A 17,680-nucleotide genomic window follows, 5' to 3' on the forward strand; every position below is an offset into this window, starting at 1 on the left:
ATTACAATTAATAGACTGCTTACGATTTTTCGTAGCTCAAGAGTGTCGAAGACACTACTTGCAAGATTCTATCTATTATCTAATATATTGTATTCATTATCTAAAAAAAAATATATTTAAAATCCATTCTAACAATGCTAACAATACATATATTCTAAATAATAGATACCATAATTGGTCGTTAGCGAAAAACAAAAGCTAACAAATATACCTGCCTATCCTTGCGCTAAGGTTATTAATTTTCATATAAATGTCGCAGAATACAAACAAAGCTCTTGTGAATGAAAAGTGCAAACCTCAAAGCAGGGCAAACTGTACACAGTATAATAATATACAGAATGAAACAGATTGTGGTTAGCGAGTTGCGCTACGTTTATTCCTTGCGGTTTATGTTTATTTTGTATGTATTTTTAATTGTCTCTTATTGTGTCGGTAGAATGGAGGTATAAATTAAAATTGTTCTGAATACATTAAAAATATGGACTGGTTAAATTGTAGATAGTTCAAAAGTTGATCTCTCTAGTAGAGACGCAAAGGTAGATTAATTATCATTCGTGTCAATCTATGGATAAGTTATTCAAAATGAATGTAGTGCCATCTCATATCATTTAAAACAAAAGAAAGAGACAGGCTATTTAGGTAGGTATATAGATAAAGTAACGAAAAGACAATTATTCAAAACTAAATTACGAGTATTACCTATAAAAAATAAATACCTAATATGATAAAAGAAAAATATTTTTTTTCTTTGTGATCCAAATAAAAAGTTTATTTATCTACTGTTCACAAACTTCTTTCCCGCCAAAATACTTTCTAACCTTTCAGCACTGGCCTTTATTTGTTCAACCATAAATAATAAAAAAAACATCACTATGTTTTCTTTTTAACGAATACCAGAAAACCCTCTCACACTTTCTCCCGAAACGCGCCGCTTACTGAATTATTCGAGCTGAGAAAACATTTTTTACGTAAATACTTGACGTCGAGTAAAGTACATATTTCTATATAATCTGTGAAGGAACCGGTCAAGAGGAAAGACGAAGAAATTTTCCCCGTCCGTAGGCGTTACTTTATGCGTTTTATTATATACTTTATTGTGTGGAATTGTAAAGATTTCTGTGAAAAAACTTGTAAGTTGATTTGATTATACATTTTATAGTACTATTTAGCAGTGATAATTCTGACAAATTTATTTGTAGTTTATCATACGGTAAAACAATTTAATTATCTATAATCTATATGATTCATAAATTTAATTAATTATACGTGAACACGCAAGAAGAGGTCTACAACCCTTTATGATATACGTTGCCGTATTTCGTTCGTGATATTATTATGTTCATTAATAAATTAAATTTGCTGATGCGGCATATTAACGGCTTGAATTATAATCTTCTTACCTACTACTATACTACTTATTTTAAAATTTATATGTTTTCATAACATTAAGTATTTTAATTAATGTTCGAAAATTTCAAACTAAATAAGTTTTATGCAATGATCCGAATTTCTTAATGGACAGAGATGAAAAGTGTATAGTTAATATGGAAAAGTCAGTGCATAGTTTTGTCTTTTACACTAAGCGGATAGATTAAATTAATAATAATCCATATGACCAAACAGAGTAAGTAATTGGGATAATATTTCGGAGTTTAAATTAATACTGCTATATGAGGTGGTAGATAGATGTGTGAAAAGACCCATAAAATACAGTCAGAAAGGTAGTCCATAATTAAAAACGAATGCCTTTCGAGTTCAATCAAAGCTTTTTCTCGGTCAGTAATTTTTTATAATATTTGTAATATCGTGCAATATTGGAAATTGCTTTTTAAAACCACGAAAGAGCAATGTGCATTATAAATGGAGAATTATTCCTTTTAAGGTAATATCTTTTCGCAACAATATGCGGTTCATTTGGCGCGCGAAATAATTAATGGAATCAGGTGTTCCAGAGAGATAAGTCGGGAATTATTTTCTCTTCTAACAAAAGTGCCTTAATGTTATTAATATTAATACGTCTTAACTCTTATATTATAGAATATTTTTAGAACCATCGAGAGAATATATATTGAATAAAAAAGTGTGCGTGTACTAGTGTACACACGTAAGAAGTGAAACTTCTTTATGACCTTATTTTTCAAAAAATAATTTACTATAATATGCAACTTTACAGAAATACGTCGAATCACGCGTGGTAGGGATAAGAAAAAGATGGCGCGTAACGGAAAAATGTCACGCGTAACGAAAAAATGTTACACTAAATTTTTTTCCAACCCCGATAAAGAAGTTTCACTTCAAAAATAAATAATATTTTGTTACTAAAAATCTTTACTGTTTCTACGTCCTCAATAAAAACATATTTTCCATAATTATTAAGTCTTTGTTGAAATAATTAAAAACTTTAATAGGAACTATGCCCGTAATTTGGTTAAAATAATTTTTAGTAAAACCATACAATTGGTAAAATATATAATTTTCATTTTCATTTTTAATTTTATAATCTACATTTATTTGGTCTTTATTAATTTTTTCGTAGCATTCGTAGCATTTCTATGTCATATCAACCTATCATAATATTATGCTGCCTTTTTTATTAGTTTACTAACGGAAGTGTCGTTTTAGGTATGGTAGGTTCAGGTATCATATGTATAATGTATCATATCTATGTAGTCGTAATGAAACCTGTTTAACTATGTTATGTATATAATGTGCCTCCAGGTTTGCTCCAGGTATTATGAGGATGTCCGGATCTCAACTATATCGTTGTAACTGAAAGCTCCAAATAGTTTAATTAACTATCATTTCTCTTGTCAGATTTTAATATATTTTGTTATCATTCGTATTCGTCGTACCAACATATCCACAAACTATAAAATAACACTATTTATAGACGCAATACATCAAATCATGAATACCATGTGCAGCAATACAAATGCAAATATTTGCCAATAACAGCGCGTATCAAACGAATTACCTGTTCATTGGCTCGAGAGACCGTCTGAGGGAAATTATAATTACGAAGCTCGCATGCTGCAGTGCAAACTCTTTTCAGACTTTTTAGCTTGTTTCTATAGAATTTTCTACACTCGTTACCGATGTGGTTGCTTTGTAAAGGGGAATATATTTGTATCGTATTGATGTTGTTTTGTTTTTAATAATGTTGTTCGAATTGAATCTGGATTTACAATGTTCAAATCTAACAAAGGTTAAACTTTTTCTTTAAAATACCTTTGGTTAAGTAGGTATCTTATTTCTTCGCGGGACAAATTGTCCCCTAAAGTTCTTTGTTGAAAAAAATGCATTAGTACATTAAATAAATAACGTGATGATTAAACAAATAAATAATATTTACAGCTTTACTTTTGAGTCAGATTATTAGTCTCCGTTATAACCAGCAAAACTATTCGTTATAAAACTACCTTACTAGATATTCTGAAATATTCCTCCGTTAACAAGTTCCTTGGTAACAGGCTGGATATCGATAAACAAGTACAGGCAATATCGGTGCAATCACACGAGCGCACCTCCAATATCCGGTGCACAATCAAGATGGCTGAACGTCCGTCGGCCATGTTGTTTTGGCGCGAAACATTTCGCACTGTATTCGTTGAAACAAAGCTTTTTAGGTTCACTTTGTGAATGTATTGACATTTTTTTTTTAATCGAAATCTTTTTGGTACTCTACTTACTAGTACTCAGTCAAACGCATTTTAAATCAAAAACAGTTTTGTTACGATGAATAAATTAAATTTTAGATTATGTTTTAAGTTCTAGGTATCCCTTGTACTTTTTGTACGAACAATGAAATAAATAAAGCGTGAGGTGAGGTCTCCAGTGACCAGATTCAAACAATCATCGAGTGAATAAAATTAATTGTGTAGGTATGCGCGTCCCTAGTGGTATTATATATGTGCTACCAGGTATTTATTTTGAATACTATTTAGAACGAATTTTTTACAATATTTAAAAGAACATTATAAAAACCTCAGCTCCATGCTCAGATTATTCATTGAGTGTAAAACATCGACAGGTCCGTTTTGTATTTTCATTTCTAGAATTTTCATAAACGATTGAACAATTCGATATGCAAACTAACTATTGTTGGAGAAACAATGAAAATGTGCGAATAAAAAAAATAATGCTCGTATTTCCTCGCTGTTTTAATAAATCCACGGGATCACAATGAAGTTTCTATAATATTGTAGCGTAATATACCTCAGGGACGGTGGAAAGAAATTTTCATTCATATATTTTGTTGTGAAAACAATTCCGCACTCATTTTGTATTAAAGTCTTATTGCTACGTTCCGTATTTTATACGAAGGCTTGGGACCCGTTCATGGGGTCTGAATGAGCTCACAACAAAGGAAATACTTTGGATTCTGATTACACCTTTCCTCGTTTTCAATGTTGTGCGAAAGATTTTCATTTCTCAGTGATTTCTGCCTTACTTATTTCAATTGTTGTTTTTTTTTTGGCGATTTGGTCAATTTTTATATTTTTTCCTAATAATTAAAATTAATTGTATACAGCATAATATGTTAATAATTAATTAGGTAGGTACATGTACATCACTGCAAAAAGCCAAATTCATAGCAAAGAATATGAAATGTTTGAAATAAAATCTTATTCTCTTTCGATTAAAAATAATATTCCTAAAAATTATAATTAATTAGTGCAGGTTAATCACTTCTATCAATAGCAAGATATAGTATCTACCTATAATATTTTATAAACATTTAGTACTAGCGGTCCGCCCCGGCTTCGCCCGTGGTACATGTTTACGTTTTCTCTACATAAGAACCATCCTCGTACTTCAAGGAATATAATAAAAAAATAATTTGGAAAATCCAAAAGTGCACGCCTCATAATTTTTTTTTAATAAATATTTATTAATTATTATTTTTGTTTATTTAATAACAATTAAACCACATCGAATCAGACCCTGAAAAATGAAAGGGTTCTATTCCTGAGCATACTCAAGCGTAAGAGAAAAAAAAAGACTCGATTAGTAAAGTATTTCGGTCGCTATCGTGTTAACAAGAAAAAGGATCCGCACATACAGACACACGGACGTCCAAGACAGAACTTTTTTAAACTGTTTTTTAACTAGTTTAAATAACAAAAATGACATCAAAAATATCATGAACGTTAAAAATAGTGTTTTTCCTTAATATGTGTGTGTATGTATTATCTTACAAGTGCAATGTATGATACATAAAGACATTTTAAGTTTGAAAAATCAGATGTTTTGCGCGAAGTGACAGTAGTACCCACCTCAACGCTTCGCTTATGAGGCGTGCAATAATTATCGAAATCGGTTCAGCCGTTCTCGAGTTATGCGCTTACCAACACATTTTGCGATTCATTTTTATATATAAGTAGATATAAAATTTGCTAGACACAAAAAGTAAAAGCTAGCAGTTGGCGAAGTCGAACGACCCACTTCGAACAGTCAGGTGAAGTGAAACTTTGTTATAACTAAACTATATCTGTCTATTTGTGCTTTAAATATGTAATGTATTTCCCTTTCTATCCATTTTCCAATTTATTTTTTCCTGTTTTATTGTGACTGTCTTTCTATATTTATTATTGGAATTCAAATAAGGAACTTCTTGGCTTAAACTAACTTACTTTATACTTATTGTTTGTTTAAGTAATTAGTATTATTTTTTCCTTCCTTCCTTCGTTCAAGATATTAAACAATTTTTGTATAAATATTTGTAAGAGCGAAAAAATACGTATTTACGAAAAAATATCCTAGAAAATTAAAAAAAGTAAAAAAAGTCAGTTTAACACACACTGTGTAAAATATACATATAGATAATGGTATCTAGGGTACCTAATATGATAAGTTGCAATATGCAACGTGATAAACATTTTAGAACTAGGTATCTACATAAAAATATAATATCTAGAAACAACTTTACATTAACTTTTGTTATTTGTTGTAGCTATCATTGCACTCGGATATAAATTACAGAACTAAAACAAAACTATTGTACACTATACCTACATAAAAGTATTATTAGACTTGTATGTGTGTAGCGTTTTCTCACTATCAAAAATTAACTAACTTTTATAAATTAATATTCTACACGGGGAAAGTTTTGACGCGCGAACCTGTGTTTAATCTTCCTGAAACTTTTATAAAACTACGTGAATTTAATACGATAGATACATACTGCATATATGTAATATAATATAACATTTTGAGTCTTAATTTGGTATCTATCTACATTTTCAAAGAAACGTTTGTATTATCTACAATTAAATTGTGATTTGAGTATTTTAAGTCACAATATTGGGGAAAAAAAAGAATCAAAATTCTGTTTGTATCATGAGTAGATAATGAATGAACCTTTAGAGAATTTTAATATGTATATCAAATCAATATTACACGACATATTATAATGTTGATGTAGTAAGGTCATTTAGAAATGTTAAGAGAGGTAAATCCTCTGGCCATGATAAGTTAAATATTGAACATTTAATGTATGCAGGACCCTCTCTGATCACAGTATTAACTACTTTGTTTAATTATTTTATAAAACATAACGTATTGCCATTGGAATTTATGAGGACAACAGTTGTCCCTATAATCAAAAACAAAATGGGTGATCATTCAGATGTTAATAATTATAGACCAGTATCTTTAGCAACTGTATTCTCAAAAGTATTTGAAAAGATTTTGCTACCATCTTTAGAGAATAAAATAAAACTTAATGATAGACAGTTTGGATTTAGGCCTAATGTTTCTACTGATTTGGCTATATTTTCTTTAAAAAATTGTATTGCTTATTACACAGAAAGAAAAACATCAGTTTATGCATGCTTTCTCGATTTAAGTAAAGCGTTTGACCGTGTGGTGTATGATAAATTATGGGGCAAGTTGCAAAGGTCTGGTGTGTCAGATAGCATTATTCGCATTTTGAGGTTTTGGTATCAAAATCAACAGAATGTAGTAAAATGGCAAAATTCACTCTCAGATACCTACGTTCTAAATTGTGGAGTAAGACAGGGTGGTTTAACCTCTCCTTTGTTGTTTAATTTGTACATTAATGACCTGATTGAGGAACTGAGTGCGACTCATGTCGGATGTCATATAGGAGGATTTAACATTAATAACCTGAGCTATGCAGATGACATGGTTCTCCTCAGTCCCTCAATCAGAGGACTCAGGGTGTTGGTGGGAATCTGTCAGAAATATGCAAGTGAACATGGGTTACTTTATAATGAAAAAAAAAGCAATGTTTTAGTGTTTCGGTCGGGGCGAGGTCCTGACAACGTCCCTCCGATATATCTTAATGAAACAGAGTTGGTTAATGTAAATAAATTTAAATATTTGGGGCATTTCGTTACCAGCACTCTGAGTGATGACGAGGATATAGAGAGGGAGAGAAGAAATCTATCAGTTAGGGCAAACATGATAATAAGAAGATTTAAAAAATGTAGTAGGAATGTCAAAAAGCTATTGTTCACAACCTACTGTCAGTCATTTTATACAAGTAGCTTATGGGTGAAGCATACACGAAAAACAATGAACACATTTAGAGTACAATATAATAATGCATTCAGGATGTTCATGGGATTGCCACGTTTTTGTAGTGCATCTCATATGTTTGTATTATACAGAGTAGATGATTTTTATGCTATAATAAGGAAAAAAATTTTTTCAATTAGGGATAGAATTAATAAAAATGATAATAGTATTTTAAAAGTTCTCAATAATGTACATAATTTTATCAACAAAAAATGGCTTGTAACTCTTAAATCTAAAAATAAGTATATGTAGTTTTACTAACACTAGAATAAGTACTACTAACAATATATGGGCAATGCTGCCTGATACAAATAAATAAATAAATAAAATAAAAAATAAATAAATAATATTTTCAACAAATAGGTTCGAAAAGCGGCGAGCTTATAATTCATTTAGTATTAGAAACAAAGGCCATAAACCTTGTAAAAACAATCTTACAAGCTCTTACAATATACAGTAAGAGATGAATAACACTTATAATAGTTTAATCGGGGTACAGTTTAAATACCTAATGGTTGTTTCTGTGCAGTGCGCGCGGGAGAGACCTCCGAGATCTCAAGTGTGGCGCCGCTTGCCGAACCCACGCCTACAAAATTTCCAAGTACGTTTCTATTCTATTTATTAAACGCTATAATAAGATCATCTGACCTTTACGATGGGTATTTATAACAAATTTGTGAAGGAACTGCGTTGGATTTTCTTAAGATTTGATGGTTGTGCGTAATTACCTACTTATCTTTATGGAAGAACTTCGCTTCGATTATGAAATACATTTTGAAGCTTTAATAAAGATTTTGGTTCTAAATCAGAAGAAATTGAATGTTATTTTTTTCTAAATTTGTTTTTACTCAACGTGATAAACATCAGGTAACTACTTATATATAATAATTCAATTATTTTTAATGATGCATCAGAAAGCTTTTAAGTATAAGGCTATGAATGAAAAACTGATGAGAATTTTGAGAAAAATATTGGTTTTTCCTTGAAAATTGTGTTCAATAAATATTACCGATTACACAACGACTTCAAAAAGAGCAGACAATTAAGAAACTCGGACACTATCCAGTTAAAACTCTGCTATAAATTCGAAACTTGATAGCAACTTAATAAGGCCGTTACGTCACAGTGTAAAGTTTGTTTTAACTTCAGCAAGATTTATAAGTGATCTTATTATGGCAGTTATTGAATAAGTTTTAGAAGCACATATACTATACAGTACTTAGGTACATACATTACGCGCTGCACTGTAGAGAGTGGTTGAAGTAGCCTTGTTGTGTTAGCACTTACAAATTTTGCAAATAAACTACCTGTATATTGATGTTGAAGGCTGTACCCATTAGAGCTTTAGGTGTGTACCAAGTCCTTATTTTTTTACTATTATTGCAATATACGCACTCAATGCTAACTTAGACATAATATGTAACCTTAATATAATAAATTAGTATGTTACCTTAATATAATAAATTAGTAAATAATTCGCCAAACACATTTATAACCATTATCATATTATAACTTATAAGTGAACCATAATATCAGTAATACATAATTATAACAGCTTACGAATTTAACTCCAATTTGAACAATGAAAAATTTAGAGATCAGCAATTTTGTAATTATGAAAGTATTAAAACTTCGTTACGGGCAAAAAAAAAAAACATTCCACCAAGTTGCTTGCTCGCTCAAACTTTCCTCTTAACAAGTTGCCGGTTAAATACAAGGTATTTTTGTGGAAAAAATATACTTATATTGCATAAATCCGTCATAATGAAGTTCTTAATCGAGGTTGCAGGGAAAAAGTTTTAATAGGGTGCTAACGGGAAGGTGGGTGGGGTGACATTGTTTTGCCCTTATACCTATTTGCGAGAGGAAGCGATAGATCATTCATTCAAGATGGTAACCCTTCCTCGATAGACAGTCGAGTGAACTTTTGCAGATTTACTTGCCAAGTCAGTACCGGAGATAGGTATTATGTGGGGTGAGAGGCTGATTTCGAAAATATATTAATAATAATTGATGGTTTGCCGTTTGTGTAGTGTGATAGAGACTTCGTCTAAATTTCGTTCATAACAATTAACAATAACATGTAAAATTTCATACAATAAGTAAAGTGATTAACGAAAATAAAGAAATGTTTAAAGAGAACAGCACACAGAAGAGCATTTATATATTACTAGCGGTCCGCCCCGGCTTCGCCCGTGGTACATATGAAAAATAGATGTTGGCCGATTCTCAGACTTACCCGATATGCACAGAAAATTTCATGAGAATCGGTCCACCCGTTTCGGAGGAGTATGCAGACTAACATTGTGACACGAGAATTTTATATATAAGATTTATTTTAAGAGTAACTTATACAGAAAGGTACAACTATATGTGTTTACAGACAATCTCTAAAATGTCCTACAGGTTATTCTGAAATACATTTAACGCTATTTTCCAATCTCCCGAGTCCCGACATAATATCTTGTAGAACACGAAATGTGCGCAGATAAGACATTCGCTTTTCACTGTTGCCAAATGCAAAAATTGCCACACAGTACAAAGCCAGCCTCAAAGAACACATCCCATGCAGATTTCATCTGCAACAAGCAATCTTTCTCATGTAAACTACAAAGCAAACGAACTGAAAACAAGCTCAAAAAGGTTTGCTCATGTCATGTGATTTCCATAAATTGACATGTGCTTTACAGGTCACAAGGCTCAATTTATTTTCGACTACCTAACGGCGCTGTCATATATTTCCGGGAAGAAATTTCGATGTGGAAATCATCGAACTTTCCTGAAGATTTCTAAGTAATAGTCGAATGTTTTACAAGCACAAAATTTTTTCACTACACAAACATTTAGATATTATTCAAAATAACAGCAAAATATGTTTCAATTTTACGAAATTATGTAAAAATAGCCTACTCATAGTCGAGGGTTCAGTTCATAGAGGTGTCCATAAAAGTCATCAACAGTAGTGTCGCTAAAATATTTTTTATTCAGCTGCATTATTCTCGTTTTCATTTTGAAACACTCGACTGGAGCGCGTTTAAAAAATTCCACCGCAAATTGAAATAAATGAATATTAAACTGAATCAAAAATAAGCGTTTCGCTTCTGAGTTGGTCGCTCAGTTGGTTTTATCTTAGTTTTGTAAAAGCGTAAAACAAAAGGCCTGCTTTCCACTTGTTTGTGGGGATTTGCGGTGTGGTAATATGCATACATTTTTTACGTAACGCTGTAATCCGGGCCACGGTTTATTATTCATTTCGTATGTATTTTAATTTTGCTCATTCAGCATTTGGGTTCGAGGACTTTGTAACTAATGTTTTGAGGTTTCATTCCGAATTTATGTTTGACTTTGTTTAACTAATTCAAAATTATTATTCGGGAAGTTCCTATATAGTTAATAATAAATCAAAGTTGTTATTTCTTAATTTGTATAATCTTTTGTATGATATGTGAGCACTCGCGAAATAAAGAACTTAAAAATAACTCCAAACAATGCTCCAGCTGACGTTATTTCTAGAGTGGAAAAATTAAGACGACAATTAAATAAATATTTAAAAGGGGAAGATGAAAGATGGCAGATAATAGGCTAATGCGATTACAAAAGGTTTGCATAATCTGAGCCCTTAAACAAAGGATCTTTTCAAGCGTCGAAAGTATTTTATTGAATGAAAAGAAAAAGTTTTGGGTGAGATCCAGATTGGTCAAGATAACCGTCTGATCGTAATTTTTTAATGATATTATCTTATCGGGAAAATGATTGTAGACTTTACCGCCCATTTATAAGTAAATTCCCTTACATTTCAAGCTTCAAGCAGTTCTACTTAACCGTTGATAACAAAAGGACTATTTTAAGTCTGTTATCACTTAAATAAATTGACCTTGTAAAAGACTATTATAGAAAATTTTGTAGGAATATTCAGGTTATTAAAAGAGTAATTTAAATAGTGTTTAACCTTAAATTTTCTTCCTTCAGTTTAATTCATTCTTAGAAACATATTTCATCTAGATCTCGGTAAGTATATTTAAAGTTATTAAGCGGCAGATCGATCAATAAAAAGCATTTAGTCAAATGATAAATATTTTTATTTTGAAGAATAGCAACAAATTCTTTACAATGTTAAACAATATCTTCGTGCTACGGAATAGTCTGTCTGTATCATAACATTATTTGTCTATTCGATCATCTGCCAATGATCATTAGCATACGACACAAAGGCATTGCCTTGTAAGCTATAAGGCAAGGTCATATTTGTTGCACAACTGCTTCTAGTACAATTTTCCTTGTACACACTACGCCTTGTTTGTTCCAGAGTGCGACCGCACGTTCGTGAGCCGCGGCGGCACCAGCAACGGCACGTTCAGCGCGCCGGAGCTGCTGAACCCGTACAACCAGAGCCGGCAGTGCCTGTACTCGTTCCTCGCGGCGCCGGGGCAGCGCGTGCTCGTCGAGTTCCGCACCTTCGACTTGAGGGGCAAGCCGCCAGAGTGAGTCTTGATACCCTTCCATAAAAAAATTGAAGATTAAAAAAATCCGTAGCTGGATTCGTAGCCGCGTCTTTTTGCCTTACTGGGGCAACGATAACAACGAAAGAGTAGAAGAAATTTGATCCGAGATGCAAGGCGTTGATCTGGTAAGGCAAAGAGACACGGGTTCGCATCCCGCCTCGTGATCTTTTTTTTCTATTCTTTAAAATTTTATCATTTATAAAAAGCGTTTATATGATATAAACCAAATATTAAACAGTTTTAAGATTATGAGTTATATTTTTTCTATTAATAAAGGTCAGTATGTTGCGATATGTAACACCAAATAAATATAATGTTCGTAGCTTTTCTTCATTGCCACAACGCAACGTAAGCGTTAGTCGTGAAGCAATGAACAATGTTGCAAAAGGTCAACTGGTTCATAATAACAAAATGACAGGTTGCAACTTTCATAAAGCGACCCTAACTTCCGTACTAGTTATATTCTTCCCTGACATTGTAATAAATACAGGGATTATAAATAGAAAACTGTGTCTGGTTTTAACGTGTTTTCAATTATCTCGATTATTAGAAAAATTGAAGTATGAAAAGTATGAATAACGATATCATGTAATCAAGCATGAAAAAGCTAATTAGAAAAAAATAAGAACCTTATCTTAATTAATAACCTTATGAAAATTAATGTCTGTGAGGATTTTCTATAGCACTAATTCACAATCAAAAAGAACATGATGAATAATATTTTTTGCAATAATTTTTATAAAGCCAAGACTTACTTAAAATAATTGCATTGGGTACAAAAATATCCACATACTCGTAGCGCTCCAAAGCTAACGGATTTTAAACAAATGGAGCAACCTTCGAATGGGAACGCCTGAGATCCAAATCCGCTTAACTTCCCTATATCCTGCAATCTACTCTCTTTTATTGAACCTATATTTGTGTCCCAAATATTCTTATGTGATTCTATCAGTAAATATTCCAACAATGTCATCATGTTTCTATTGAATCAAAGTTTTCTTCATTGATTTGAATGGAAATGATTAAACTTTGTTTATAATATCAAATAGGTCAAATAGCCAAAAAGGACATTTACAGTATTCTTGCATATTACAATGTTTTCAGCTAAAAGGGTGTTTTTTAAAAAAAATGCTAAAATGTGTATACTAATGTTTTTATTTTGTTTCAGTGGATCAGCATTGGGAGAGCTTCCAGCGTAAGTACCTACACCATCTTTTCCTTATATTGTCAAAATAAGAAGGCAAATATGTTTACATTCCGCGAAACCCATATAGAGGGATAGGAGGATATCTATTACTTCTAACAACCTTGACCTATTTTGTAGTTGATTTTGTATTGATCTACTATTTCCTGTCTTTGGTGTTTGTTTGTGACCATTAATATACAAACTTTGATCGAAGAATTCCATTATTAAGTTAGCTGCAATATAGATACAATTTATCTCTGTAATAATGCATTACTTCATTTCTGAAACTATAGCATATTTGGTACGAATAATGCACAATTAATATTTTTATTTTTTTATTAATAAAATGTACCTTATAGCTGTTGATAAGATATTGGCTTGATCATACTGCATAAGTATATGAAGAATGCATATTTCTGAACATCACATTTTTAAATACCAAGCTCCTCCAAATTTGTGCAAATATGCAACGCAACAATTGCCCAAGTACATCTCTTACAACAGCTTCAATATTACACAGATGCACGCACAAGTACCTACATGTCCTACAATCAGCTCCAATATCACACAGATGCATGCACGACTGCATGTCCTACAATAAGCTCCAATATCACACAGATGCATGCACGACTACATGTCCTACAATAAGCTCCAATATCACACAGATGCATGCCCAAGTACATGTCCTACAATAAGCTCCAATATCACACAGATGCATGCACGACTACATGTCCTACAGTAAGCTCCAATATCACACAGATGCATGCACGACTACATGTCCTATAATAAGCTCCAATATCACACAGATGCATGCACGAGTACATGTCCTACAATAAGCTCCAATATTACACAGATGCATGCACGAGTACATGGACATATACTCCGAGATGGCGTCCCTGGAGACGGGCGAGCTGGTCAACTCGGCGTTCGGCGGGCGGTACTGCGGGCCGATCCCGCCGCGCGCGCGCGTGTCCCTGCACCGGGCGGTCGCGCTCGCCTTCTTCACGGACCACACGTACACGCCGCCAACGCTCTTCTACGGCACTTATCGGTTTATCAATGCGTGTAAGTGGTTTAATATAATCAGAATTATAAGCGTAGTAACGTAATCGTAACCGTCATTTTAATCGTTTTTGGAAACATAGTCAGAATCATAATCATAGTCATAGTCAGACTTGTAATCTTATTCATTATCAAAATCATGATTGGAATCTTATGGATTTTTCACGGACCACACTTTAGTATGTAAGAAATTGTGAAAAAACATTTATACAAATTATTTTGGTAACAGTGCGAAAACACATTTCATACTTGCCTAGTAGACATGATCGATCGAATTCTATTTCTCTCCTACATGGTCTGACGCCATTTAAGATTCATTTCTCTGTAAGCCCAGTTCTATTTACAAATTGTTCTGTTTTATTTATTCGTATCTTGAAACTATCCCTATTTTTGAACATGACTAGAATTGTTAAACATAGTACACGTGTGCCCAATAGCAGATTTAGAATAATAACAGTTATAGAATAATAACAAATAAGCTCATCAATATACGTTATATTATACATTTAAGTTAGGTACCCCTACACATAGGGAACCCAACCCTCTACTGTGATGGGAATCTTATAAATCATCATCATCATCATCATCTGCCTATTTGTTCCCACTGCAATAACCATAAGTAAATATCACAAAAAATTCCAGCGGAATTCGAAGTGGGCACGCCTATACCCAACACGCTATGCTCCTTCGTGATCGAAGCGAGCAAGCGCAAAACGGGGCTGCTCCTTTCGCCCACGTACCCGGGGATCTACCCGAAGGACATCACCTGCAACTACCAGTTCGTGGGCCAGCCCGGCCAGCGGATACGACTCGAGTTCCGCGACTTCGATCTGTTTTTCGGCGGGCCACAGTTAGTTTATTGTTTATTAATGGCATTTTAGCTACAATAATATTGCCTTACTTCATTTCTGAAATTATAGCATGAAATTATATTAACATTAGCAATGAAGCAAATTTAACACGTCACTTCCTTGAAAAATTTCAATTTTCAAATTTTTGAAAAATAGCACCATAATTCGTCATCTCAATCTTCTCGATTTTGCAAATTAAAAATTGAAAAAATTGATTGCTAAATAATTTATTCAGATTGTAATTTATCAATGATTTCTTCTTTCAATTAGTTACATGCCAACGGTAGATGTGTTAACCTCCCGGCTGCCATTACATTAATCTCCCAATAAATACGGGCATCTATAACATAACCTATGTACACCTCCCACTATAATAATACTAGCGGTCCGCCCCGGCTTCACCCGTGGTACCTACATGTTTAAACTATCCTATCTCTCAAGTTGGATAGAACTGCACATGGTGTGCGAATTTTATTATAATCGGTTAAGTGGTTTAGGAGTCCATTGAGGACAAACATTAACACAAGATTTATATTATATAATAAGAAGATTACAAAGGGAAACTGAAACATATGCTATGTTTCAGTTGCCCGTTCGACTGGGTGCGCGTGTACGACGGGCCCGACAACACGTCCGCGATCATCGGCACGTACTGCGGCCAGCAGCGCAATCTCGTGCTGTACTCCAGCGACGAGCGGTTACTCGTCACGTTCTTCACGCTGCCCAGAGCCGCTAACACGCAGAATAGAGGCTTTAAAGGAATATTTGAGTTCTCCGAGAGTTTTGTTAAATTAGGTAAGTAGTGTGGGTACAGATCGTAACTTCGTGCTGTACTCCAGTGACGAACGGTTACTCGTTACGTTCTTTACGCTGCAGCCGCTAACACATATAATAGAGGCTTTTACGGAGTATTTGAGTTCTCCGAGAGTTTTGTTAAATTAGGTAAGAGGACTTTGGGTACAAATCGTAACTTCGTGCTGTACTCCAGTGACGAACGGTTACTCGTCACGTTCTTCACGCTGCCCAGAGCCGCTAACACATATAATAGAGGCTTTTACGGAGTATTTGAGTTCTCCGAGAGTTTTGTTAAATTAGGTAAGAGGACTTTGGGTACAGATCGTAACTTCGTACTGTACTCCAGTGACGAACGGTTACTCGTTACGTTCTTCACGCTGCCTAGAGCGGCTAACACACAGAATAGAGGCTTTAAAGGAATATTTGAGTTCTCCAAGAGTTTTGTTAAATTAGGTAAGTTGTCTATGGAACTGTGGGTACTGATCAGATCCCTATTACTGGAAAAATAGGTAGTATGTTTATCCAAATTTATTCTTAATATGAAAAATATATGTCTATTATGGGTAGAAGTTTTACTCTACATCGACTATTTTTAAATTGATTCACTTTGTTCTTTGTTTCAGATTTTATAAGTAAACATGACGCTGAGCATATTAGAGGCTCAGAGTGTGATCAGAAAATTCTTAGTAAAAAGGAATCGTCAGGATTCGTGTACCATCCAAATTATCCATTCCCTTATATACAAAAAGTTGTTTGTAGGTGAGTCAGTACACTTTTTTTAAATTTTATCATTATCATCGTCATAATAAAACCAGTTTCATTGAAAAGTTTTTCTTGAACATATTTTAGAATAGTGTAAAAGTGTAGTTATGTAAACTTTTCAAATTATTTAAATCTATTTTTAAACATAATGTTATTTAGCATTTATTTATTTCAGATATTTTATATACGGTATGCAAGATTCCCAAAATTTGGAACGAGTGCGGCTCGAGTTCCAAAATTTTTCTATACCAAAAGGCGATAACCCGAAGCCAGAGTGAGTTATTAATTATTATTATTGAGACTTTTTCCTTTGAAGAAATAAAACTCAATTAGTTATTTTCAAGTTATTAATTAAATTATGTATACTTAACAGTAACTATGATAGAATACAATGATTACAATAAATTGATACATCTTTAGTACAACATAATGTGAGAAAACAATTGCCTTCTTTTACACTTTACTTAACTAAATAGTAAATACCTAAATAGCATTCTGATCTGATTAATATTTCATTAATACAAAAAAAAAAACTAGTTAAAAGCGTAAGTGCAGTCTGCAACGTTTATATACCGTAAAATGTTTGAAACAATTCCATAACATTTGTACCCAACATATTTTCCACAACATGTCCCAAGCAGCACTGTGACATTTATACCCAACAATTCTGAAACATGAGTACCCTAAATAACTGAACACATATTCCAGTACATGCCCCGACGGGTACCTCAAGGTATACCTCCGCGGGCAAGAAGCAACAGACTCGTACGACAAACACGACGCGGAACTGTGTGGTGACGGTGAAGGTGCTCCGCCCTTCCCGCCACCACTGATGTCTGATGGACCGCGCCTTGTGCTCGTGTTCAGTTCTGGTGAACTGCAGGGCAGGGGGTTCAAAGCAAAGTACACATTTGAGACTGGTGAGCATATAATTGTCTTCAAATTGGATGGCAATTTAACCGTTGCTATTCAATGAAAAG

General features: G+C 33.2%; 1 protein-coding gene across 1 annotated transcript in view; it reads left to right on the forward strand.

Moving 5' to 3' along the window:
• LOC149488612 (cubilin) overlaps positions 1-17,680 on the forward strand; it is a 78,336-nt gene that overhangs the window by 46,259 nt on the left and 14,397 nt on the right. The window contains exons 4-12 of the mRNA XM_089695113.1: positions 8,072-8,143; positions 11,849-12,023; positions 13,213-13,239; positions 14,084-14,295; positions 14,935-15,142; positions 15,730-15,938; positions 16,562-16,697; positions 16,876-16,974; positions 17,409-17,620. Of these exons, the coding sequence (XP_089551239.1) occupies positions 8,072-8,143; positions 11,849-12,023; positions 13,213-13,239; positions 14,084-14,295; positions 14,935-15,142; positions 15,730-15,938; positions 16,562-16,697; positions 16,876-16,974; positions 17,409-17,620 (1,350 nt within the window). The remainder of the gene's footprint in view (positions 1-8,071; positions 8,144-11,848; positions 12,024-13,212; positions 13,240-14,083; positions 14,296-14,934; positions 15,143-15,729; positions 15,939-16,561; positions 16,698-16,875; positions 16,975-17,408; positions 17,621-17,680) is intronic.

Source organism: Colias philodice, chromosome 5 (genome assembly GCF_061535455.1).
Source record: "Colias philodice isolate Cphi_HAF_F1 chromosome 5, ilColPhil1 Martin Lab GWU primary, whole genome shotgun sequence".
In the NCBI taxonomy this organism is placed as follows: Eukaryota; Metazoa; Arthropoda; class Insecta; order Lepidoptera; family Pieridae; genus Colias; species Colias philodice.